The sequence below is a fragment of the Lates calcarifer genome, linkage group LG21 (genome assembly GCF_001640805.2).
Source record: "Lates calcarifer isolate ASB-BC8 linkage group LG21, TLL_Latcal_v3, whole genome shotgun sequence".
NCBI lineage: Eukaryota > Metazoa > Chordata > Actinopteri > Centropomidae > Lates > Lates calcarifer.
This window is the reverse complement of record NC_066853.1, coordinates 18,355,712-18,382,720: the sequence shown is the minus strand read 5'-3', so window position 1 is coordinate 18,382,720 and position 27,009 is coordinate 18,355,712. Positions and strand designations below refer to the sequence as shown.

Below are 27,009 nucleotides of genomic sequence, written 5' to 3'. Positions count from 1 at the left end.
TTACAGTAGATCGATAGACCTGTTAATTACTCTCTAATGGAGGACAAGCAAAATTCATACAATAAAAATGCAGTGACATTTATTTTAAAAGGAAAAAGAAAATACCAGTATCTCTTCAGTATCTCTTCACACTCTTCACATTGTAGGTCTGCTGATGCTGATTTAGCTTGTAAGAAATACACTTGAGGGATATTGACTAAGACAAGACCAGTTTTATTTTTACAGGGCAACTAACAGCTTAAACAAGCGGGATGTTTTCTTTGCGTAAGCATGTGTAGCTGATAAAACCTGCCAACATGGCAACACAACAACAACACAAACACAACACAAAATCACAAACATGTACTTATGATTATTTCCTTTTCCTGTGAGTAAACCTAATTGCAACTGATTACAATCAAACACAAACACAGAATTGATCCTGTAAGCATATTCTTAATCTCCTCTCTTGTTAAATTGTTAAACTGAGTTTCAAGTTGATCTTGAAATGACACACAGCTCACACAAAGTATTAATAGACTATCTTAGGAATTTATTTCTTGTTATCACTACTTTAATTCTTCTCTGAATATTTGTATGCAGCCAAAAATAATTGTTGGTTGTTTTACATTCAAGGGAAAATATTCAATTAATACACTTATCTTAAAAGCAGGGAGCCTTAATCTTACAGCTGAGTTTACAAAATACCTGACTCAGCAAAAAGGCACACATTTCTTCCAGAATTCTTTTCAAAGATTGAGGGCACTCAGCAAAATGAGCTTCTAAGGATTTGTATTATTGGGTAAGAGATCCTTCACTCTCCTCTTGTTGTACTGCAAAAGAGGGGCAGGAGGCCCAGTAGAAACTGTCTCTCTGGATTTCCCTTTGTATTAGATTTTGGAGAACCACACGATTTGCATACAAATCTATTTAGGGCATTACACCTACCACTCTAAGGGCTTATCATTTTTGAGACAGAGTTGAAGTGCTTACTGCTAACTGACTACCCTGCAAATAGTTAAAGGCCAGTTTGACCACCAACCCACATCCACAGATACCATTGTGTGAACTGGTCAAATGGCTTAATATTTAACCAAAGTATGTAGTCTGTTTAATTTACTCAATCTATCTTATATATTTTTTTCTGACAAAACAAAAAGTAAGGGAACCTAGCCTACGAGCTGTAAAAGAGATTTATTCTTTAAGTTCCAGTTGACTGGTTCACATGGGCCAATGGTGTTAAACGCCTACAACACCTTTAAGAAATCGATATTCTGTCCCTATCAGTCGGGACGTTAATCACGCTGGAGTAGTCTATAAATCCAGTGGACTGCTCACACAACAATTTAATGACAACTGGCCAGAAAACACAGCGGGGCAACAAACTCCAAAAACTCCAGCCAACAAGCCAAATGACTCCAGTAAGCCTATAAATCCCAAGGTTCCGCCTGCCGGGAAGGTGTGGGCTGCCATGAACATAAATGAGTTACCTGGGCGTGTCGTGTACACGCAGGTAGTTTCGACACTTCTCTTGTGCTGTCCAGTCTGATGTTACTCTCTTCTTTGGAAATTTCATCAAGAGGGCTGGGAAATGAGGCAGGAAAAGGGAAACATAAAAGGATATTACAACCGCTGCTGAATCACAAACTAAGGTAAATTTTGGTTCTAACTCCTGATCTGTACCTGATAATGATTGTAACGTATTAACAAACGTCGTATCAAATGGTTTTAGTTATTTGTTGGATAAGATGGATAAGGTTACGGAATAAAAACAGGCCTGTTTAAGATACGAGTTAGACTTCATAATTTAAATTCATGTTGTTTCTTTTATTCACATACAACGTAACATGCTCAGTAGCAATTTCTTTGTAGTGGTCACAAAAATAATCCCATAACAACATGTGTATATCACGATAGATAACTTAGTGTATGGTAGCCTATTATCCAGTTTTCAGTAGTTCACTGCAGTGATTCAATTTTGATACTGTGGAGAAAGTGAATGTTTTATCCATTGCTAAACACTGTTGTGGTGTATGGGAATGTTTGTAACAGTGTCCCCACCCTGTTCTCTTTCTGTCAGTCTGACTGCATCATCCTAACTGACAACATTTTGGACTAGTCACTCCAGCACCACGGCTGCACTTCACTCCTGAAAAAACAGTGATTCTGAGCAGCTTCTATTGCACTGCAAATTCTCTATAGGCTTCCCCCTCTGCCTGTATGTGTGACTGAGACCATGACTGCATCCCAAACTTTCTGAGAGAGCTCTTTGACAAAAGATGCAACCAGAGGATCCTCCCGCAGCACCACCTCCTCCACCTCCACCTCCACCACCACCACCACCACCACCTCCACCTCCACCACCTCCAGCCCCTGGCCTTCCACCACCCTTGCATGGCCTGGGCCTCACTGCAAAGGGGGCGCGCTCCAGGATGCGCAATTTCAACTGGGAAACTCTTCCCAAACACTGTGTTATAGGAAAACACAACATCTGGACATCAGATAAGATTGATGGGGAATATGAGCTGGACACTGATCACATGGAGGAACTGTTCAGCCATAAGCAGGGCCAGCAACAACTCAAGGCCCTGAACCGCCATAGTCTGAGGGGCCTGCCAACTGCTGCCTCAGGAGGGGAAATGGTGAGTACAGCCAGTCAGAGGATACAAGTGTCACACTTTGCTGAATCAGAGTGATACTTTAACCCCAGTGGTTTGTAGCATAATAGATTGGAATGTTTGGTATTTTTGTTGTGTAATGCTGAGCTATGGAGCTAAATTGACTTTTTTTGTTTGAAGACATTAAGTTGAGATAAACAAGAGACATTCAACCTAGAACCAGCAGCAAACTCTCTAATATATATGGGTAAGGATCTCCTCAGTTGAGCTCATGCTTATATGCCGTAATTCACAGTACATGTGACTGTTCCCTTGTAAGAGCAGAAAATTAATCAATTCATTTGTACATGGCATAATGGTAGTAAATATAATGTAATGTGTGTTTGTCTTAGGAACATCATGTTTTGAATTAGAGTCACTCAATACAAGGGTGGAGTCTCACTATTCTTCATAACTGTTTGCTAAAGGAAGGTTAATTTATGTCCTCATGCAAGACTATTCTGTATACTAGCCTACTTTTGCTCCGTATTCAAGCTACTGTACACAATAAACTGCATGTATTGCTATTTATCTAAAGGCAGGTCTTAAGTCAAAACAAGCAAAGACAAAGAGGTTTAAGTTTTTGAAGGATTTGCATATCTAGTTACATCCATTCCTGTCATTTCTTTTGTGGACCAATAGAGGTCAAACATTAGTCTAACAAAAGTGGGTTACTGTTACTAAACTTTAACTTTGACCTATGCCCCCTTTTCCAAAAGAGACACTGAGAAAATGTATCAGTGATGCAAAATGGTATCTTTGCCCTGATTGTTCAATACAATCAACTCTAAGAATTCTTAACCTTTGGAATCAACTGTCTGTTTGGAAAGCTGAAGTATCTGTGATACAAAAGACACTGCTCAAGCCAATAGTGAAATTATCTTAGCAACTGACAAGCTGATTATATCCAGGTCTGTGTCTGTTTCCATTCCCAGGTTTCCATCCTCAGCTCCAAGAGGAGCATGAACATTGGAATTTTCCTAAAGCAATTCAAGCGGTGAGTCAGTGGTAGTGTTCTTAAGGTGTGATTGGTGTAGCACAATAATCTCTTCATGTTTCAGTGTAAAACAAAGCAGGATGAGGCATACAGGTTAGTCTGCAACATGACTGCCTCATGCTCACAAACCATTCAAAGCCAGCATGTTGTGGCACGTCTGAGCTACACTGTTCTACAGCACCAACAGGTTACCTCCCTTGGGTAACCTGCAGATCATTTATTGAGAGGTATTGTAAATGTATGGCCTAAGGCTATTCTGCGTGTGCAACAGATTGAACAGGAAACGGAAAAATAACTTTGTAAATGGTGACCACGTGATAAGCATTTGTGCACAAACTGTCACCAGCAGCAAAACAGAACATATGGCTCTACACATTAATCTAACCATTTAGTGCTCTTTCCTGCTGTATTTTCCTTGTAAAATGTGTTTCTGTCTTCAGTCAAAAGATATTACATCAATCTCACATCCTGTACACCGTGTGTTTTTCTGAAGTGCCAGAGTGTTGCAATTTTGCAGAGCTTTTTGAGCAGGTAGAGGCTTGTTAATGTAGGCAGCGCAAGTTTTCCAAACATGCAAAAGTGTGGTATTAACATGACACACTCTGCTCATGAGGTGTCCCAACCCTAAAGGAAAACATCAAGATAATTGTTGACCAAAGAACCGAACCCTGTCTGTCTCTCCACCTCCCTCCCCAGGCCTGTAAACAACATGATTGAAGAAATTAAATCAGGAAGTAGTCTCAGTTTTGGTACTGGAAAACTGCGGGAGCTGTGCAAGCTGCTGCCAGATGAAGGGGAGGTACTTAAATCAGCTGCTCATTTTTTCTAATGTGTTATGTAAATCTTATTACCTTGTTGCTCGTAATTTTACCTCATAAAAACATTGATTTTAAGGCTTTTTGGGGCTCTTTCAATGAATGCAGGTGAGGCAGCTAGTCAGTTTTAAGGGTGACCAATCCACTCTCCCAGAAGCAGATCTGTTTATGCTAATGCTGGTCAAGATTCCCAGGTGAGCTACCTGTAATATACTTCCAAGTATTGCATATGTTAAATGTCACTGGTGGTTTATTAATGATGGAAACTCTGTTTCTGTTAGTTATGAAGAGCGTCTCAGCAGCTTGGTGCTCAAAGAGGAATTCTTCCCCCTCGTGGATGAAATGAAAGGATTCATTGGCACTATGACAGCTGCTGGAAAGGGTATAGTGTGTTTTCCCAGATTTTAAATAGATAAGCCTCATAACAGGTTTTGAGCAAAAATAGAATTTAGACTTAGAATACACCATGTGTGCCTTCTTTTAGAGCTATTGGAGTCTGATCATCTCCATTCTGTCATTCGCCTGGTACTGAAGACTGGAAATTACATGAATGCTGTGAGTAAATATGATGTGACAGTGGAGTCTTGGATGACTTCCTTCTATGTTTGTGCATTGCTGAGTCTTACTTTGTTTAATTTGATTACAGGGTGGCTATGCAGGCAGTGCAGTTGGCTTCCGAATGGCTTCTCTGTTGAAGTTAGCTGACACCAAGGCAAACAAACCTGGAATGAATCTTATGCATTATGTTGTGATGGTAGGTGACTTTTATTACTTGAATTACTTTGATCTTATTGTGATATAGAGTCTGATTATGTACCTTTAAACATGTTTGTCAAATTTGATTTTTTTATATCCACCACAGCAAGCTAATAAGGCAGATGTGGCCCTACTTGAATTTCCAGAACAACTCAAACACATTGAACCTGCAGCCAGGTAAACAATTGTTTTAAAGGCACTCATCACATTTTAGCTCTATTTATTTGCTTTACTATCGTAATTAAGAATTTTCTCTTAGGATAAATAAAGGTGACGTTGAAGCAGAGTTTGGAAGATTGGTAAAGAAAGTACAAGATGCCAGGGCTGACACCTTGAAGCAGGAAGACCTAAAGGCACAAATGGAGGATTTCCTAAAGGTGGGAAGGCCTTCCAGTGGGTGTGAATTTTCATGGTGATTACATATTCTAATGTTTTTATTTTGGTTCCATCTAGGAGGCTGAGGTCTGCTTGGCAGAAATAGAAACTGATCTTCAAGAATTGCAGTCAGTGAGTGACTCTGTGGCAGAATACTTCTGTGAAGACCCAAGCAAGTTCAAACTGGAGGAATGTTGCTCCATTTTTAAATCCTTCTGTGAAAAATTTCTGCGGGCTATGCAGGTAAGCATGTATACTGGTATGTTTTCCTTCAGACAAAAAACCATCCTGCTTTATCTATTAACTGCATGGTTTTCTACAGGAAAACAAGGCTCGGGAGATGGCAGAGGTGAAGCGGAGACACAGAGATAGATTACAGAGCGCTGCCAAGCGCAGGTCCACTGCCACCTGCTCCAGTAGAGACAAGGAAATGGATGGTATTGCATTAGAGTCTGTACTACAGAGGTTCCTCACCAATCGTGTCTCTCGGAGGAGAGCTGGAAGGCCCTTGTCCACTCATGGGAGCCCCACAAATGGCAGCCCAAACAATGGGAGTTTATCAGAAATTACCTCGCAGGCAAACCTCCCCATTGGAAATAAAAAGAGAGGTGGCTCATTTAGATTTAAGGAGTTGGGCAGAAAAGAGTGGAATTCAGCAGTTGAACTCACAGAGAACTCTTCACAAAACAAAACACAATCAGATGGTGAGGATAACAAGGCAAAAGGTGGAAATTCTGATGAAGAAGAGATGAAAACGTCCAGAAAGGAGGACTCTAGAGGATTTACAGAACCAGCCAAAAGGCCCACCAGCATTTCCACCTCAGTCAGATCTTTCTCAGCCACCACTGATGAGGAGGACATACAGGACAATAATGAAGAAGAGGCCCAAAAGTTGCGTGAAGCATCTAAAAAAGTGTTGCGCTTTCAGAACAGTCGTGGCAGTGTCTCATCAGGGGACTATTCTCTGGAAAATCTGAAATCTCCTGGTCCAACTACCACCTTGCCTCGTCAGCGCACCTTTGATGAGGAGACAGAGAGGTATCCTGGAGACCCAACCAATGAAGATTTGGTTAGATTTTTGCTCAATCCTCCATCCAACCCAAAACGTAACCTTGGCCGCCGCCATACTCTGCCTACCAAAGTCCCTAAAACTGAGGAAGAGGAAGATAATCTGTGGAATGAGTCTCCAATCAGAACTCCTAATCCTGTGGCAAAAGACAAAGGGATGCTGCCAGCAGAGGGTGCTGAGCACAATCCCTCAAAACAAGTGTTTGATTTTACTGACACGTCTCGCAACTTTAAAAAATCAGGTGCTCATGACCAGAATTCCCCATCAGCAGAAAAGAAAAGCAAGCCAAATGTTTCTTCAGCCCATGTTCCAGATGAAGGGCTAAGGGAGCAAAACCAAGAGGACAATTCAATGGAGCCCACAGGCAACCACTTACAGAGGAACAGTGAAAATGTTCCCCATAAGAGTGCGTGGATGAAGACTGAGACTTCTGGACTATTTTTTAGCTTTTTAAAACGCCTTGGAGATATGAGCAAACTGCAGAACAGCAAGGAAACTGTTCATAAGGGCACCTGGTTCTGGTGTATAGAGTTTGAAAGATATCAAATTTAAAGTCCAGGGAAGCTCATGTAATTTTAGTGTTACATGTAATGAACTCATCATAGTGACGCTGTAGTGCTATCTGTAATGTTACTTTTGTAAATTGATGGGTTAAAGGTTGTAAAGAGACAGAGGGTTTTCTGAATGTGGTTGGAGAGTGTTTTTGCTCAGGAGAGGAAATTCTGTATATTGTACCACTAGATGGCAGAATGTAACAGTAACATAAATAAACTGTTGGTTCAGAAAGTAGGGGTGTTGATTTCCAGGCAATGTGTATATTGTTAAGTAAACAAAAGAATGCTAGGCACACTCACTGTAAAACATTTTATCACAGCTTTTTTCCATGCATTTTAACAGTTGGATAAAAGAGTTAATACTTACAGTGTGTCTTAAAATATTCAACTAATGTTGAGTGGGATGGTAAGAGATAATAGAGAAATCAAACTGTTTGATTGTTATTTTTGATACTTTGATAAATGACTACTTGTACTGTATGTTTGAATACAACATTGTTATTTTCAGTTTTAAAATTATAACTTATCTTTGTTTTTTTCCTCTTTGTTATCCTCTTCTGTTGTTTTCACAGAAGCACATGAAAAATGCAGACAGTTGTGGATGCTTTCAGAGTCTTACTCAATTCAACCATTGTTTCCATTTTAAATGGGTCAGTGTTACAAAGGCAGCCTGTACATGAGCATAGCAGAATCATGGACTGTCTGTGACAAAGCGAAGGGTTCTAATCTCAAATTAGTCAAAGGGCAAACACCTGGTGGCCTGTTACGATGGAAGGTACCAGCCTGCCCATATTTACACCTATAACTATGACCTAACAATGACCTTCTGTTTAAGTTGTGTTCTCATTTAAACACAAACTGGTATAATTCATTAATCTGAATGCTTTTTTATTTATTGTGATAAATATTTATAAGAATGAGATGCATAGTCACAAAATTACAGAGTTACAGAGTATTGCCCCTAATTGTGAGTAAAATTATTTTTTGCAGCTGTATCAGTGAGAGTGTTGAATAAATATACACTAATACCAGAGTTTCAGTATATAAGAAAATATATGAAGTGTCAAGGTAACTCGCCACCCTAAGAGAATTCACATCTTGGATTCATATTCAAAAATAAAAAAAATATTATCTACATATTTATTTGGCTCTGTTTACACAAATTGAAATGTGTGATGACACAGCATACTTCAAAATTTAGGGCTGTAGTCTAGGGCAGAAGTCCAGAAAACATTTCAAATGCCTGCTGATGCTTGTGCAGAGGTACATCATTGTAATTCTGAACTGGAAAACAGAAATAAGAGTGCTTCTTCCACTGTCTGTCTGAATTGCAGACCATGTAACTACGTAACACCTTTTGGTTAAGTTTAAGAGAAGATGAAGAGTTGCTCCTCTTCAGGCCATAAAATAATTTAAACATCTTCAAATAAGCTGTCAAAAAGGCTACAAAAATAGCATCTGATGTGATGAATGTTTGTAGCATAATGACATTATTATGTCAGCCGTTAATATTACTTTATCGGGCGTTGAACCTTCGCCAGTCCATCGCAGGGCCAACACATATAGACAAACAACCATTCACATTCACATTCACAGTCATCAATTAACCTAAGCTGCATGTCTTTGGCCTGTGGGAGGAACCTGGAGTACCTGGAGAGAACCCACACAGACACAGGGAGAACATCCAAACTCCTCCACACAGAAAAGCCCTGGGCCTCGAACCCAGAACCTTCTTGCTGTGAGACGGCAGTGCTAACCACTGCCCACCGTGCCGCCCACTATACATACATTATCTATAATAATAATTTCTCTCAAGCAAATGTGACATATTGTAGTGTTGTTCTAAGAATATATGAAGAAATAGTTAGAAATATGAATTCTTATCTTAATTACACGTTATGTGTTATTCAAGATATGTCAGTCTTGGCAGTTACTTACAGTTTTTGCTGTGTGACCTGCTCAGTGCTGCTGCTGCTCTTGCCAGACTGAAGCAGCCATCTTGACTAAACTACGACGATGGAAGCAGTCTCCATGGCAACTCCACGTTGCAGAATAGAACCCAGAGATGACTGTGTTTGCCCCTCACCCCAAGCCCCACCCCCAACAAACTCCCCACTGCCTGCATCACACAGTGCATCCACATTATAATACACAGTAATACAGTGCCATCTTTTTTCATTCATGCCTTCCTCTGTCACCTTCCCTCTCATAAGTCTTTACCTAGAGCATCTATATTGACCCATTCTTCACTCCCCCACAACTAAACCTTCAGAGACAAATATTTAGCATCCATTGAGCTTTAGCTTGAGCTAATTGCTTTGTTCTTTAAACACTGATTTCTTGCATTTCTAAGTCAAAATCTGATTTAGTCTTCTCTACACACAGCCTATATTATTATGTATTCAAAATGTATCATCAAGTGACCTGACCCCAGCCCCCATACCACCACCTGACTCCACCCAAATGACTGTATCACTGGGAGAAGCAGGACTCCCCTGCTGATTGCACACACCCATCTCTCTGCCTTTCTCTATACCCTCTCATTTCCCTGCCATCATAGATTGTACATAGTAATTAGCAATTCCCCTGTTTACAGTTAAAAATGCAAGAAACTCATGGGGCAATGTCTGAGAGAATATAACATGATACATGCTGGGAAACTGTTAAGGCACTGAACTGCAGGTGGTTTTGTCTGATTGTTTTAGTCAGCGGTATATTCATTTTGTCTTTACACTCTAATAATTCTTCATACCCAAATAAATCAAATCTTAAAGGAAATAAACTGCATCCTTTGTCCTTTTAAGGGAATTGGGTGTTATCTGAGGAAGCCAAACCCCTTTGCACCAGACAGATTGTATGCCTCAGTCAGTTCCTGAGATTTCATCTCTTTTGCATATTCCCTGCCCCCTCCATATGCCATTGGGTTCTTCAACTCCTCCCATCAGCCATCTGACCAATACTGCATGTAAGCCACTCCCCTAATCTCCCCCTTTCTCTTCTCCTCTTCCTTACTGTCCCCTTCTTCTCCCAGACAGACCCTGCCCTTTCTTGTCTGTCGCCTGCTCTGTGGATTCTGTTGTAGAGGATTGGGACGCTGACAATGGGAAGATTTCTCTACAGCCTGCAAAGCTGACACTCCACTCCCTCCTGCTGGGAATACATGTGAGTACAATCCGGTCATTCAGTTTTTTTTTTTTTTTTTTTTTAAATTGTATCGTGTTTCTGCTTTCTCATCTTGTTTGTGCCAGTATCTGGAATCCTCAATAATACAATGACTGAGATAGAAGCAGATGAATAATTGATTACTCCATCACAACCAGCATCTGTGTATTGGTAATTCACAGAGGGGTTGTACTTAATAACTACAGCCCCTCTGTTGTGATATATTCTACTTACATTATTTGTCAGTCATGGAAAACATGAAGTAAAAGCATTTCATTCCAGCCTTGTTTAAGGGCAACTGTTGCACTAAAACATTGTAGTGCTCTGATTCTTTATTGCTTCCCTAAATCAGCCCACACACTTCTCCATTTTAGCTCTTAGGCGGCCCTGGCTGCCGCTCTGTAGCAGGTGGGCATCTCTGCTGCAGTCTGAGGGCTGGGCTCTGTAATCAAGCATACATGCTCTTTTGTTTAGAGGATTAGTGATCTTTCATTGTTTTTTCTGATCTGAATTTGTATGGGGGATACTGCTGGGAAGATATGTGAGCCACATGTGAATCAGTGTGTTGTTTGCTTATGTCACTCAGTGTGATGCATTGTACTGCAGCAACAGCCAATGCATCATTTTCATACCTCTGGCCTAGAATGTGAGCAGATGGTCCAGTGGTTTCTTATTGATTGGTCTTTTGTTCTGGAAGATGGCTCATCTTTGTTTAAAACTATCTCAAAAGTCACATGCTAGATGAGTACAGCTGCTGGAAATGTTTGGCTGGTTTTGCTCTGCTGGCTGCCTGCACTGGGTCACACGGAGGTTGCAGACGGTCCTGGATGCTATGCCTGAGGGCAGATACTTAGCAGGGGTTACATGTCTGGCTTCAGGGTTCTACTCAGTTTATGGGCTTGGAGTGTCAGATAATTTCTGTTTTCTTCCACCAGGGTCTGCAGCATATGCAAGAAAACTGTGGTACAAATATTGGTACTATGTTGGTCAAACAGCACAAGTCCACACTGAATTGGCTCTTTACATCTTTATGAACAGAGCTCAAATCATGGCATAGAGGTGACCAGATACAGTAAGACCACTGAATACTAATTTGATCAAAGGCAGACATGTGGCAGTGATGAAGGATGTAGCACGGACCCTTCTCATTGTCAAAATCAATTCCCTCTGCACCCACGCAAATAATCTGTTAAATATACACTGATAAATTGATTGATCAAATAATTTGATCCTGATGCTTCATATTCAGTGATTTGAGGACATCATCTCCAGATTATATCACCCTCATGCAAATGAGGCCCATCACAATAAATTTTACAGAGGTTATTTTTTTTAACTTGGGCACTGAAATTTAATGATACCAACCAAATATGACTGAATTTATTTTCAGTTGAAATATTTTTTTTGGCTCCTCCTTTAAATTTAAAATGTATTGTCTCATTAAACTGATTTAATACAGTGCATAAGTTTGGATCTTTATATTACCCTCTTGTCACCATAAGATCTATAGAAAACTAATTCTCTGGTGCACTGAACTGTAGGTACTAGTATTAACCATATTGCAGTATAATAACCTAACCCTTTGGCAATGGACTTTAGAGAGTACAAAGTATAGAATAATGGTATACACAAGAAAAACATCTTACATTAATTTTGGTCTTTAAATACTCTTTGGTGATAGACTGGAACAACGACAATAATGTAAAGTCATTTGATTCAGGCTCCTACTGTTGTATTACCCTTATTATGCTCTTATTTTTTCTTTATTTCTGTTTTAAATTGTCTCCTTAATGAAAATGGATATTGCCTTATTTTCAGACCAGGGACAGCATTTGCATATTGACTAGAATTGATTGTATTATGCTCATTATACTGTGGGTACTGTAGATCAACACCCAAGACTGATCAAAGCTAATTATCAGACTCTGTCATTTGCCCTCCTTTAAGATGGATTTTCTCTAACCACTTGTTTAGGTTTGGCCATTTTCATTAAAGTCAGCACTTTCACCAGCTGAGGGCGTTTTCTTTTTAGTTCTGTGACATCATAATTACATCATAACCTTGTGAAGAAGGATGCACTCACATCAGACATGACACAATGGATGTAATAAATATTAGATGAGACTTTACAATGCTGCAGAGCAATATTTCTCAGTCTAAACATCAATAATTTCAGGAAAAAAGTCACAGTCGTTGTACAGGGAGTTATGGGGGTGATGATTTAAATGTCTTCTTTATTTTTAATGAACTACAGTTGTACAATTGTTTAAATGTCTCTGAGTATTCAGCAGCATGTAAAGATAAACAAAATGACAGTAATGATACAGTGCATGTATCATGTATTTGCACAGGACAACATGTCCAAGACATTATGTGACCGTGTGAGTCACCATATGTAGCACCACAGTCACTCTGTAGAGCTCTTACTGCAGGTGGACAAGGGTCGCATGCAGCAGCCTCTGCCTGTGTGCTGATCTTTAAAAAAAAAAAAAAATCTGCAGTGCATGTTGTGCCTGCAGACACACTCTGCCAGCCCACCGCATTGTCTTCTGCTAGCCTTTGTGATAGTGGGCTCACAGGGAGAGACACAGATGTCTCCTGACTCCCTTTCTGTGTCAGTGCTGATTAAATATTCTGCTGACCATTGTACATGACATGATCTGCTCACTTTTGCTCATCTTCTCTTATTAGTTGTCAGATCTTATCAATCCAATTTCTGCAGTGAAAAAAAGATATAACATGACTATAGTGTTAGTATTTTTAAGTAACAATAACTAATTGTTCTTCACAGAGTCAGTTTTTACACACTACACCACATTTAGTCAGGCATTTATGTAAATATATGCCTATGCATTCAGATCATGAAAGTCAGGCAAGCATAAGATATAAATACAAACCCTGAGCTCATCTATGAGTTGCGGATGAGATGAACTCCAGAGTAAAAGGTGAAACAAAAAGCAGTGGTTACTGTTGTGTCTTATGTTAAGTCTGTTGTTCTCAAAAGCCTCATACATTATGTTCACACACTGTTTTTCTTTCATTATGTCCAGCGTCCACTGCTCTGACAGAGACTGATGCATTCAGACAGATTCCTTCATTGGATGCAGTGAAGTGTAAGAGGGGCTTGTTAGTTTGAAGAGCAGAGGTTTCTGTGTTGTGTGAGTAATGACTGATGAGTCATCATATAGCCAGGCACCTTCACTGGGCCCTCAGCAGCCCCGTAACACTCTCCAAAACATGTCAATGTACTGTAAGAGATTTAATTCCCAGTATTTCTCATTTTCAGGCCTGCATCAACCTTGTTGTTCTAAACAGCACGAGGGCTCTTTGAATTGTTATTGCTAGTTCAAATGGGACAATGCAATCAGTCATGCTTGGCCTGTGTCTGAATTAGATTCCATCAGATATTGTGGCAAACTGACATAATAATCACAAGTTTCCCATTTGTTCATGGATTTACTGCCCATTGAAACATAACATCTTCAGAATGCTTTTGAATAAATAATATGGACAGTTAAATCTCAAACAGATATTTGCAATGATGCAGATGATATGTGGCATTTACAGTAATGTGGAAAGCAGCTCACATGTTGTTTTTATTATGTAATTTATATGAGTCCTTGTGGTGAGGCTCAGTTAAAACCTCTGGTATACATCTGTCTTTCTTGCTTTTACTCTTTCATTACACTCTACATGCTTCCTTAAAACTTGGCAAATTTTATCAGTAATGGTGAGTTTTATACAAAATTAGCTCGAAGCTAGTTCTGTACAGGTTGAGTGTATGCAAGAACAATTATTGCATGATGACACGTGTGTGGGGACACAGCAGATATGGATGGAAACATGAAGCACAGTCTGTATTTAACACAATCTTGACAGCACATCATCAAGGGCCGACACTTTGTACTGCAGGTCAGAACTTTTGCCCATGTTTACTGGTCCAGCACACTGACTACTGAGATAAACTATTGGAAAGCGCCATAGTCTAAAGTCTTTTAGTCTGATGTCCTTTCTGCGGTGGTGACACACAATGCAGATATCACTGGGGAGATACAGAATTACAAAGAACTTCCCCTGAATAATGGTGTGTATGAATAATATAACACAGGCAGAAAAAATAGTAAACACATGATACTGAAATACAGACTTGAAATACTAGATGCAGTTGAAGGTTCTTGCCACTTGCTCAAACAGAGGAAGAGGAAGGGAAGAGAAAAAATACTTTTTATGGGCCTTGATGTGCAAACATCCTGGAATCCTGAACAGTCATAGCTAGGGCATTACAGCCCGCTTAAAGAACCAGTTTACAACTTATCCTTTGCTTTGGCTTTCAGTGGTTTCAGCATGCATTTGTTGAATCATGATATGTACAGAGATCAGACAATACTGATCAATGATTAAACACAGCCTTAATATTGATCCAAGCAGAGTATTTTGTTTAGTTTTCAAGATCTTTACCAATGAGATGTCTTCCATCACTCCAGTACAACAGAGTGAATTGAATTGGATTTTCAGTGGCCAAAGCATGGAAAAATTTCATTTAAAAAACATAACAGCAGCATTTCTTTCTAGAGCCATGTCCGAGTTAGTAAATTAGTCAAGATGTGTTGTGCATCATTATTAAAAACAATTTTCTATCAGGGTCAAGCAAATCATTGATTGTATCCTGTGGATTTATTTTTATCCTATAAATATTTAAATTCATATTGAATTGTTTTTTGGCTAGCTGAAATTAAGTTACATTTGATATAATTTTGGTACTCAGAAACTTTTAAAGGATCACACTTTGGGAATATATATATCATATTTAGTAGGGCCTCTTCGTGGAATCTTATGTAATAAGTCTCATGAATAATTTAAAACAGCTTTGGGTAAGATAAGTAGATCATCTATTCAGCCTGACAATTTGGGTGTGATTCTAAGTGGAGTGTTTTCTCATCTACAAAAGATAACATCACTCATTCCATCCATGTCCTCTTTTTTATTTATTTCACTTTACAAAATGCTGAAATGTACTGTACTAGCAGACATGAGTCATTACTTTTTATATTATGGAAGATAAAAAAAAGCCTTGATGATGATTTGCAGTCCAAGTGCATAACTTGCAACTACAAAAACAAGCAGCACTTTATGGGAGAGGTGTAGAGTAGGATGGTATGGTTGCCTGCCCTTGTACAGCAGAGAAAATCCAAGCAGATTAAGCTGAGAGCAATGTTTTCTCTGAATGTGAGCTCATGTTGCTGAAATCCAATTAAACTATTCGTATTAGATGTACCTATCTTGGGTACAAAAGTGTCAAGCACACTAACAACTCATCTCTATGGAATACCACCTTATAGTTTGCATTATGAACAAGAAATGTCCCTGCTTCACAGGTGGTAGTGGCATTCATGCAGTGTGTCAGGCCAAGTTTGTGTGCGTTTATGCGAGGCGATTGCTTTTATTCAGATTTGAGTTGATTGGGCATGATGGTGTCATCAGTCTTGGAGACACAGTAATCCAGATGGCAGACAGAGCCTGACCCTGCGGGAGGACTTTAAGCCACTTAACTGTAATGCAGGGTGAGAGTGGCAAGACAGCTGAATTTACAAACATTCACATTCTGTGGATTTTCTGCAGGCGTCATGTTGCAGTGTGACAGACACAGTACAGAGAGAGAAAACACTGTTGCATACTGACTTAGTTGATTGACCTCATCTGTATGAAGTGCTGATCATGCAGTTCCTGTGACAAAGCCTTGAAGTGGATATCTGGTCACATGCTGCCTCATTCATTACAGTATACTGCAGATTTAGGTCTCTAGTCTCTACTGTCGCCATTACTGTATGTGTAATATTTCTGTCAGAGCTATTCTTAATATTTGAACTCATGGATTACTTTTAGATTTATCAGTCATAGGACAGTTTTGCTGCATTTATATCTTGGAATAACTGAACTGTTTCGAGGTCTATGATGAAGGCTTGTAAAGTTTCTTATATAAACCATCTGCATTGGCTATGTTGATGTGGTTTTTGTCTTATCTGTTTATTTTTCAGTGTACTTTTTAGCTCATATGATCCATCTTTCTTTCAAAGCACATACACAGCTAACAAGGGCTGCTATTAGGGAGAGACTCCTTTTAAAGAAAGATCCTCTTTCTGTGGTGAGGTGAGTGGGAGGAACTGAGCTGAAGAGGGCTGCTGAGGGAACAGACAGGCAGGGAGGAAGGGAAGTAAAGGCAGGGGGGGGGTCACAGCCATAAAGGCAGCAGCTAGCCAGCCCTAGAGGGGAGGAGCCTGAGGGCTTTGGCTTCTCAAGCTTCCTCCTGATGTCACTGTTCAGCTGCTGCAATTCAGCGTCCATGTGAAGGGTAGACAGCCCAGGAAGGGGAGGGCTTTCGAACTGAGACAAAAAGGAGGGGGAGGCAGAGAGGGTTGGGAAAGGGCTGGTTGTGTGGACAGTGAAAGGCCTCAGCAGAGCTCCTTAGTCAGTAGGCCTTGTAATCACTTGGCAAATAGCAACAATAGGGCCTGCGTGCCTAAGAAAATCCCCATCTGTAAGACGTCTGTGGCTGAAATCAGGCCTGCTGATGCTCTGTGCATTTCTGTGGCTTGAGAGAGAGACAAGAAAAAGGAGAGAACAGTAGAGAGAAGGAAAATAGATGAAGGGAGGGGAAGAGATGTGGGGTGGTAAGCTGTGAGCAGAGCTGGAATGCCATTGTTAGAGCTCACCGCTCTGTGTTGCAGAGAGGGACAGCTGCCTCTGAGGCCTGCTAGCTCATGTGAGACAGGCAACTCAGCTGACTGAATTTTCCCCCCATCTCCCCACAGACAGACAGACAGGTGGTGCCTGAACTCAGCCAGCTGGGAGTCAAAGGAAGGAACCAGGAGGAATTCGGGGAGGGGCGTTTTGAAGCTTCCTCTTTCCTCTCCATACTCTCAAAGAAAAAAAGGGACTAGCTATATTTGTCAAGGCTCTGTTCAGAGCTGTAAGACAGAGTGGGAAGCTCTTGGTGCTAGATGATGTGCAGGCCTGATAGCTTATGCCATCCCAGGTCAGACTGAGAGAGCAGTTGTATAGATGCAACGTCAAAGTAGAGATTGGATCGGTGCTGGTGGATCAGTGGATCAAAGATGAGGCGAGGCTGAAGAACTGCAGTCAGGGGGTTGTGACGCATGAGGAGGTGATGGGTGAGTTGAAAGATTTGTGTGCATGTTCTCAGGATTAGTAAGATCTAGACAGTGACTTGTAACTGGGACAATTGCAGTTATGTAACATTAAAACTTGTAGTGAGTCTTTCTCAGTAGAGTGTATCCATTTTTATATAAAGTGCACACTGGTCTTTTATTTTGTCTGTGGCCTTGATGTGTATTGAATTGTGATTTCCATAGCAAATTGCAATTGCTAAAGCTTTTGTTTCATTGAATCCTTCCTCAGCCACATGAATCTCAGGAATATTATATATTAGTAACTGAACAATGATGTTTTACAGTCACTGATGCTGTCCTATATTTGGATCCACAATAATAAAGATAGGATCTGTTCTCATTTTAACTTTGCTTTTAGGTTTGTTTATTTGTAGATGAATCAAGTCAAAAATGACGGCTCTGCACTACAGCTCAAGTTGTTACATTCCACTTCTCTCAGTCTCAAACTGATTATACAATTACTTCATGCAAATTGTGTCTTTGTGGTCTATTTGAAATTATAAACACGAATGTAAACTAGGTGAGTTCACCTTTTCATATAGATGTACCATGGTTTTTATATTCTATCTTAAGGATGTAGTTTTAAGTATAGTGCAGATAATCTTTTGATTGCAATACAATATGCTTCAGAAGAGGTGTGTTTGTTGGAGTGAAGAAATTGAGCATCCATGACTATAATTGAAATTGCCCACATGCTAAAACCATAATCAGACAGGATGTTGCTTACTGATGTTTCAGAGAAAAATTAGAAAACAGCTGTGTGTACGCCTGCTAGTTTCCTAGTCAGCCAACATAGCATCCACAGTTTTTACAGAACAATACATTCCATTCTTTAGGGTGTGACACTTATTATTGGATTTATTTGCTTTTTGTTTGAAACAATATATTAATTGCCTGACCTGTAAGAGTTTTTACCGTAATTCAGCGTGTCCATGCTCATGCCACCAATGACACAGACTTTGTCAGACATCACTCCTTGAATTTTCACATAATTAAACACTTCCCCCTGGATTCCATCAATCCTTGGTGAACTTTAGATGAAGTGGATGGATGGAGCTTTCATTCACAAGGTACAATGCAGTGTCAAGGTTATTTTAGGATGGTGCATTACAGACGTAAATAGAGACAATGAGATCAGCATCTGAAATGAAGTGAAAACTACCAGGAAACTAGTGGCTAATGATGAGCTCTCTAAAATGCTGTGACTCAGTCCGTTGACAAAAGGCATCTTTAGAAAACAGAAGGAGACAGTGGGAGAAAAATGACACAAACACTTAAAAGTTTCTGATTTTGCACAGTTGAACTGAACAAAAATACTGACTAGTGGTTGAAATGTTTTTAGATTAAATACAGATTGATGCTGCGTTGTAAGCAGTGTTTATTGACCACATTAAAGCATTGTGTCTGTGATTTTGATGCTCACGTAATCCTTTATGTGCTTATTTACAATATGACAGATGTACAACATGCCATTGGCACGCTGAGATAATCTGTGCTTGACCCACTGATACAGTTTCGCGTAACAGCAGCTTTGCCATCTGAACAGCGAGCCAGCAGGCATCCAACTCATAAAACAGAGGACACCGTGTATGGTAAAATATTGTCCAGGAATGAAACACAAGATACATTTGAGTACTTTTTGTTAGTAGCATAGATACTTCTAACACCACTGTAAACACAGACATATTGGCTCCAAGACTGCATAGTTGTCTCGGCTTAGAGTTCTGCCCTGCGGTGTTAATCACATGTATTAATTTTTCTTCCACTACATTAGCTTGATCAGGATTTTCACTTAAAAAGTCAAACAACCTCCGGCTATTCGGGCGTTTGTGAAAAGGCACAGTTTAGTAAGGGAGGGAAAGCATAAAATGCCAGCAGATACAGGACTTGGATGAGGTTTTATAATGTTAACAGCATTATGACTCATTTCTTCCTTGTGCTCATACTGAGGGTAAGCGGATACACCCTCCTCACCCTGTTTGAATGTTTCCTCAAGGCTTTCTTGACCTTTCTCCTGTTTCTTTCACCCTGTGTGTGCAGGTTAAGTGGTCCCTGTGCCCTCTTTGAATGTCCGTCGCTATGGCTAAGCGGGAGACCGGCAGCACCAGCCCTGTGGTCAGGCAGATAGACAAGCAGTTCCTGGTCTGCAGCATCTGTTTGGACCATTATCACAACCCTAAGGTCCTGCCCTGCCTGCACACCTTCTGTGAGAAGTAAGCTCTTAATCAATCAATCAAGCTTTATTTGCACAGCACTTATCATACAGTACAGTTCAAAGTGCAATTCAGGTGACTGACAAACTTAAATGGTAAAACAAAGGGAGACAATTAAAGAGAAAATGAATTCAAGATTAAAATCTCAGAGTTAGGTCAACGTACTAGATTTTATGTTTTCATAATTGTGCTTCATTTAGAAGCTGAGCATGTAGAAAAAGACATATAAATTGTTCAGTGCATTATATTGTTTTTTTATCCCCTTTGCCTGCTGTAAGTTCATTAACTGAGGTACATTAACAAGATGTTTAAAGAAGTTATGTGTAATGGCCCAAAATCACACCACTTACACCAGCAGTTCTCTCGTCCTTGTGGCTTCTGCATGATGTAATATACCAGCCACACTGAACTTGGCCTTGCAAGAGAGACACAGCATTCTTTATGGCACAGCATTGTTGGCAGCAAGCAGTGATTTCCACACCTTTGCTTCACAGTTATTAAACTAATTTGTTGTGCCCAGTAAAGACTGTAAGGACCAGAATGTCATTGTCCTCCAAGCAGGTCTAAAAGAGAAGTTTCACACCTTGTTGGGTGAATAGGTGCTGACTTGCAACTTCTGTTGTCTGATTTATTTCTGTTACTTATCTGTATACATATTCTGTTATTTCTGTCTTGAATCTATGCAGATGTCTACAGAACTACATCCCTCCCCAGTCTTTGACGCTGTCCTGCCCAGTCTGCAGACAGACCTCTATCTTGCCAGAGAAGGGTGTGGCAGCCCTGCAGAACAACTTCTTCATCACAAACCTAATGGAGGTATTACAGCGAGACCCAGAGTGCAGCCGACCTGAGGCTGGCAATGTGCTTGAATCAGCCAGTGCAGCTACAGCCTGTCAGCCCCTCTCTTGCCCCAACCATGAGGGCAAGGTAAGTTAAAACAAAAGGTCAGAGGGTGTTATATAGTAAGTAAAATCTATCAGAGATCAACCACCAAATTCATAAAAACACTGTACTTCTACAAGATCTCATGTATAATTGGGTTAAGGTCAATAAATGATATATATTTCTGATGTGTTTAAATTTAAGCAAATTTACCCACAGAAATATGATGTTTAGTTGTCTCTTGCTCCACTGCACCATCTGCAGGTAATGGAATTTTACTGTGAGTCATGTGAAACAGCCATGTGTCTGGAGTGTACAGAAGGAGAACACCGGGAACATGTGACAGTTCCTCTGAGGGATGTGCTGGAACAACATAAGTCAGCACTTAAAAATCAGCTGGATGCTGTGCGAAACAGGTACAATCCTCAGTGCTATAGTGCACAATAGGCTGTGTCATTGTATTTGAAAGATCTTGGAAGTACTGAACAGAATGCTAATTTGAAAGTTTTATCTTGTGTTCACATTCATTTTCTTGTTGCAGACTACCTCAGTTGACGGCTGCCATCGAGCTTGTGAATGAAATATCCAAGCAGCTCACTGAGCGGAAAAATGAGGCAGTGACTGAAATCAGTAACACTTTTGATGAGTTGGAGAAGGCCTTACACCAACGCAAGACTGCTCTCATTACTGAGGTGGAAAATATCTGCAGCACAAAGCAGAAGGTCAGAGGTCCTTCTATTTTTCTTCTTTTAATAGTAGAGAATTAAAATTTGCTGCAATGTTACACATTTTAATCATCTGCTTCTGCCTCTTTGAACATTCTTAGGTGCTTCAAGCACAGCTGACCTCTTTGCTACAGGGCAAAGAAAACATTCAAAGCAGCTGCAACTTCACAGAGCAGGCCCTGAGCCACGGCAGCGCGACTGAAGTCCTGTTGGTCCAGAAGCAAATGGGCGAGCGGGTCAGTGCCCTGGCACGACACAACTATCCTGAACATCCTCATGAAAACGAACATCTGGAATGCCAGGTAGAGACAGATGGACTTAGGCGCTCCATCCAGAACCTGGGAGTCCTGATAACAACAGGGGCTGTAGGCCACACTAGCGTTGCCACTGGTGAAGGCCTACGACATGCGTTGGTTGGCCAGCACACCACCGTCACAGTCACTACTAAAGATAAGGATGGAGAACTGGTGAAGACTGGTAATGCTGCTCTAAGGGCAGAGATTGTCTCAGCAGATGGAGTGTGCACTGAAGCTGAGGTGGTTGACAACAAAAATGGCACCTATGAAGTTGGATATACCATCCGCTCAGAGGGAGAATACACCTTCTCTTTGCTACTATATGAACAGCCTGTGAGGGGGAGTCCATTCCGTTTGCGTGCTGTCAAACCGTCAGATGTCCTGCAGTCACCAGATGATGTGAAGAGAAGAGTGAAGTCCCCAAGTGGAGGAGGAGGTCATGTTCGACAGAAAGCTGTGCGTAGGCCCTCCAGCATGTACAGCACCACTAAGAAAAAGGAAAATCCAATTGAGGATGAGCTGATCTACAGAGTGGGTGAGTGAATAAGTGGCTACCTCTGCTGTTAATTATGGTAACTGCTGACTGAGCTGCATGGTGATTTTCCATTAAAGCACACACTCACACTGTGAGTATCTGATGATGTGGAATATTTAGCAATCTTAGATATCTTAAGTGAAGTATTGCAGACCTACCCATAAATAGCTCTAAAGCAGCCTAATGTCTTGTTGATATGACAGGAACAAGAGGGCGCGATAAGGGAGAATTCACCAATCTACAAGGCATCTCAACTTCTAGTAATGGACGGATTGTGGTGGCAGACAGCAACAACCAGTGCATACAGGTCAGTAACTCTTATTCTCTTGAGCTGAAATAAAACTGGAATGAATTATTCCCTTCTTTAGGTTGGTGGAGTGATTGGATTTTCTCTTTGTCTAGGTATTCTCAAATGATGGCCAGTTCAAGATGAGATTTGGCGTCAGAGGTCGTTCACCTGGGCAGCTGCAGCGCCCAACAGGGGTCACAGTGGACATGAACGGTGACATCATCGTAGCTGACTACGACAACAGATGGATTAGCATCTTCTCCTCGGATGGCAAGTTCAAGGTGAATGGGCTCAGCCAGGAAAAAAAACATGTTTTCATATGTGCCAATTTGAGATATTCCACTGAATGACCCATTTGTCCCTCTGGCTGTCACAGAACAAAATTGGTGCTGGAAGACTGATGGGACCTAAAGGCGTGGCTGTGGATAAGAATGGACATATCATCACTGTTGATAATAAGGCCTGCTGTGTCTTCATCTTTCAATCAAATGGGAAGCTGGTGACAAAGTTCGGAGCCAGGGGGACATCGGACAGACACTTTGCAGGTACTGTGCTCTGCCACAATTATTTTACAGTAGAATCTTTACCATTATTAAAATCTCTTACAGGAAAAGACGGAGATGCACAGAAAATCATGTTTCAGGGCTTGGGCCAGATTTACAGATTTTAAATTATGTTTCACACTTAACAGGAATGTTCGTTTGTTTAAAAGTATTTATTTTAGTGATCAGCATGTTTCACATCCTTTATTTTAGAGTCTATTGTATGCATGTATAGCTGCTTGCTTGATTGTGGACAACAAACAGTTAATGATTCTTTATTGTTGCACCAATAATCTTAAATTGTAACAAGAACACCTGACCATCATAGCACAAGACAAAGCTATAAATAGGCCAAAATACATAAAACACACTAATGCATGAAAATATGTGATGGTTGCCCTCCTGCCTTTGCCTCTCTCTAAAATTTGGGGGGAGCAAAAACAACTGTCAATCGGATTTGCCTGTATTTCTGGAATACTGCATTGTAATGGCTTCACTTGTTACACAGACAGCAGTATTTCAGTTGAAACTCACTCCTTCTTTCACTTTCATTTCTCACGTGGACCTTTTCTTTTCTTTTAGAAAAAAGTGGTGCAAACATTGCACTGGAACAAAAGCTTAGTAAATCTGGCCCTGTTTTCAGTAAGTAATTAATTCACTGTGAGTGTGAACTACGAAAATAAATCTTTGTTCTTCTATATGTTCATAAATCAGCTCTTGTCATGTCTCACGTATTGTCCCACGTCAACTCTGTGTCTCTCTGTGACCACTGTGTGTTTTCTTTTCAAACTCCAAAAATAGTGTGGAACTTCCTCTCATATGTTGTAAAGCAGTGAATGACTCATCTTTCCTTTTTCCTTCTCTGTCTCTTCTGCTACTTCCAGGTCCTCACTTTGTGGCTGTAAATAACAAAAATGAAATTGTGGTAACAGACTTCCATAATCATTCAGTCAAGGTATGGTTTGTTGCAAGTATATGTGTGCATTCTTTATTTAAGTAAACCTGCATTGGAAATATTGTGAATAAACAGATTACAAGGAAAACATCTGTATTTGAATTTAATTGAACTTTCCAAAGCTATAGCAAACTTCTCCTTCTTCCACAATGATGCTGCAAGTCTTTCTGGGGTGCCTATTCAACAATAAAAATACACTACATATATTTAAAATCACTTTTCAGTCAAACAAAAAAGACAGAATCAACCAAACTTAAACATCAGACAAACAAACAACAACAACATCAAAAAAAAAAAAAAAACCTACTGACTAGGTATGCTGTTTTGAACATTTTTAGCAAAATGCTTTGTATCCTGTTTTCCTCAACATATTTTTATCATGTGTGACAGCAGAGTGTGATTGTCCCATTTTCCTGTTTAATCTCTTCTGCAGGTATACAATGCTGATGGGGAGTTCCTGTTCAAATTTGGTTCCCATGGAGAGGGAAACGGACAGTTCAATGCTCCAACAGGCGTGGCTGTGGATGCCAATGGAAATATTATTGTTGCTGATTGGGGTAACAGCCGGATCCAGGTTAGCTTGCAAAAACAACATGTCATTGAATGCGTAGAGTAAATTTACTATTTATTATCACTCACGTACCCAACCTGTCCCTCTATGTTGTGTTACCAACCAGGTGTTCGACAGCTCAGGGTCCTTCCTGTCCTACATCAACACATCAGCAGACCCCCTTTATGGCCCCCAGGGCCTGGCCCTCACATCTGATGGCCATGTGGCAGTGGCAGACTCTGGAAACCACTGCTTCAAGGTCTACCGCTACCTGCAGTAGAGACCTGAGACAGCCATCTCAACCACTGCAAGCACTGACAACGACACAGACAATGTATTCTACAGGGTGCAATGACCTTTCCAATACAGCCTTTTGATGTGCACATCAGCTGAGCTCCCGGATATAATTAAGTGTCTGAACCTGAGTTTACTCTTTATTATGTGTATTGAAGGTTGATTTTAAAGTTGGGTAATGTAGCGTCCCCGGGACAAGTAATGGACATAAAGCTATGGACTGGTTTTAGAGAATGTGCAAAAACATTTTTGTGTGTTGTACACTGTTGATGGTATTATTACACCACACTTTCTGTGAGACCGGACAGGGTAGGAGATAGACTGAAGTATTTAATGAGCCATAACTTGTCCGAATGCATGAAGTTTCATTTTATCTTAATGCCTAGGTAACAACACAGTGTACCCATCGGTTGCTTTTCTCATGAACTAGTTAATGCTTACAGTGAAATGAACAACGCTACGCTTCTCTAGCAATGAAATGTAAAATTTCTCATTTACTGACATCTGGCATAAAAATGTCACCACCATCTGTGCATTGATTTGCTGTATGTACTGTATATACATAAATGTATATTGTGTATATTAGATCACTCAGTATGTATGTGCTATGATTTTGAAACACACAGCCTTTTGGCTATTCAGAGAGCAGCAGTCAAGGATTCCAGGATTTAAAATGTGTGTATGGCAGCTGTTAAAAAGTGTGCTTTTAAAACATATCCCAGCACATGCTTAAAAGAAGTGTGTCATATTTATTGCTAATGTAAGCAGCACAATAATCATTTTTGTTATATCGGTTGTTTTAAAGGGAAAAAAACAACATGAAAAAAAGCTAATTTATTTTATTTTATACACTAGTTCAGCATTTACAAATTATTTTTCTAAATTGATGTGCTTTTTTTTCCTTTGGAGCCTCACACTTTATCCCTTTCCCTTGAAGGGCACTTCCACCTTAAAGCAGAATTCAGTATCCCCCCCCCCGCCCGACATCTGGAAAATTTATATCAGTGTTTGTGCACATGAGCAGCTCTTTTCCAAAGCTACAGACCCATCTTTATTTTTATTTGGGGTGTCAAAAAAGAGAGGTTTCCAAATTTCTCTGTTGACAATGAATGGCTAAAGATATGGCTTCATACAACAAAGCCATATCTGTTTTGCCTTTAACAATTGTTTTGCCTTTAACAGTTAAAAAGCTTTATTCATTGAAGTGCTAACAGATCCAAACCACAAGTAATACACATATCTCAGGAAATCCATCCAAATTAGATCACCATATCAATGGAACAACTTTCAGTAGTTTGATGGTATCGTAGATTGGGGGCTTTGTGAGAAAACTGTCAGTTTGTGCAAATGTAGTCTGGATCCAAGATCATAAAAATTATTGGGATGGAATATGAATTCTGTTTTACCATGTTTGTTTGTTTCATTTTGCTTTCACATAGGAAACAGTTATAAAAGTATTACATTTAAATTTATAGATAGAAATTTGCTGGCAAACTCATCCACGCTTTGCTTTAGAATACACTCACCTATGATTCTGTTGTATGTAAGCTATCCAACAAAACATTGTTAGATCTGAGTTTCAGCCTGCACCTCATCAAGCCATGACCCCCAAAGGAAAAATCTGTCAGTAGAGCTGTTTGCTGCTCTTGCTCCCCCCAGTGTTCATTTTGTGTAACGTCATAAGAAAGCCTGGTGCCAGAGCAAAGGATAGACCAGGTGCAGGAAGAAGGCAACTTCCTGGTCTGATATAATTACCCACAGCACTGTGCTAAACACCCAAACTCCAATATTTACCCTCCCCGGTGTGGAGATTTTCTGAGCTACAGGATATGACCTGATTTCACCAGTTAAGGCAGCCAGGAAGCTGTTTTTCATGCACCTGATCTGTTGTTTGACTTTTTGCCAAACAGGAGCCCAGACATCTTTAAAGAGTCAGTGGCCCACATTTTTTAGATGTGTCTGAAGCATTTTACCCTACGCTGTTTGTGTCACACCAATACAAACAATTGTTTGTTTTCTCTAAGAATATGCACTGGTAATAAAAGCACATGGTTTACTGAGTTGTTGCATATATATTTGAGTACTCATTACGCTTAACTTGCACTATGGGAATCTGTTTTATATGTAAATTAGGACGTTAAACTTACTCGCTGAATGATGGTAATGAGGAGATGATG

The 27,009-nt window shown here is 40.2% G+C and overlaps 2 protein-coding genes across 5 annotated transcripts; both read left to right on the top strand.

Moving 5' to 3' along the window:
- Nucleotides 1-1,482: 1,482 nt before the first annotated feature.
- fhdc4 (FH2 domain containing 4) lies at nucleotides 1,483-8,073 on the top strand. Its single transcript, XM_018665280.2, has 12 exons — nucleotides 1,483-1,631; nucleotides 2,060-2,621; nucleotides 3,572-3,633; nucleotides 4,330-4,432; nucleotides 4,557-4,642; nucleotides 4,730-4,830; nucleotides 4,933-5,003; nucleotides 5,095-5,202; nucleotides 5,311-5,381; nucleotides 5,464-5,581; nucleotides 5,658-5,822; nucleotides 5,902-8,073. The coding sequence occupies exons 2-12, from the start codon at nucleotides 2,259-2,261 to the stop codon at nucleotides 7,198-7,200; spliced, it is 2,547 nt and encodes an 848-aa protein (XP_018520796.1). The 5' UTR covers nucleotides 1,483-1,631; nucleotides 2,060-2,258; the 3' UTR covers nucleotides 7,201-8,073.
- Nucleotides 8,074-10,215: 2,142 nt separating this feature from the next.
- LOC108876025 (tripartite motif-containing protein 3) lies at nucleotides 10,216-26,892 on the top strand. 4 transcript variants are annotated; one of them, XM_018665284.2, is made up of 13 exons: nucleotides 10,216-10,364; nucleotides 19,592-19,764; nucleotides 20,451-20,691; nucleotides 20,911-21,062; nucleotides 21,188-21,368; nucleotides 21,473-22,202; nucleotides 22,406-22,509; nucleotides 22,605-22,772; nucleotides 22,868-23,036; nucleotides 23,616-23,675; nucleotides 23,918-23,988; nucleotides 24,422-24,562; nucleotides 24,666-26,892. In XM_018665284.2, the coding sequence occupies exons 2-13, from the start codon at nucleotides 19,619-19,621 to the stop codon at nucleotides 24,816-24,818; spliced, it is 2,316 nt and encodes a 771-aa protein (XP_018520800.1). In that variant the 5' UTR covers nucleotides 10,216-10,364; nucleotides 19,592-19,618; the 3' UTR covers nucleotides 24,819-26,892. The 4 variants fall into 4 exon arrangements, with proteins under 4 accessions (XP_018520800.1, XP_050921325.1, XP_018520802.1 ...); XM_018665286.2 differs by lacking the exon at nucleotides 10,216-10,364 and adding an exon at nucleotides 16,753-17,533; XM_018665287.2 differs by lacking the exon at nucleotides 10,216-10,364 and adding an exon at nucleotides 19,065-19,143.
- Nucleotides 26,893-27,009: the final 117 nt, after the last annotated feature.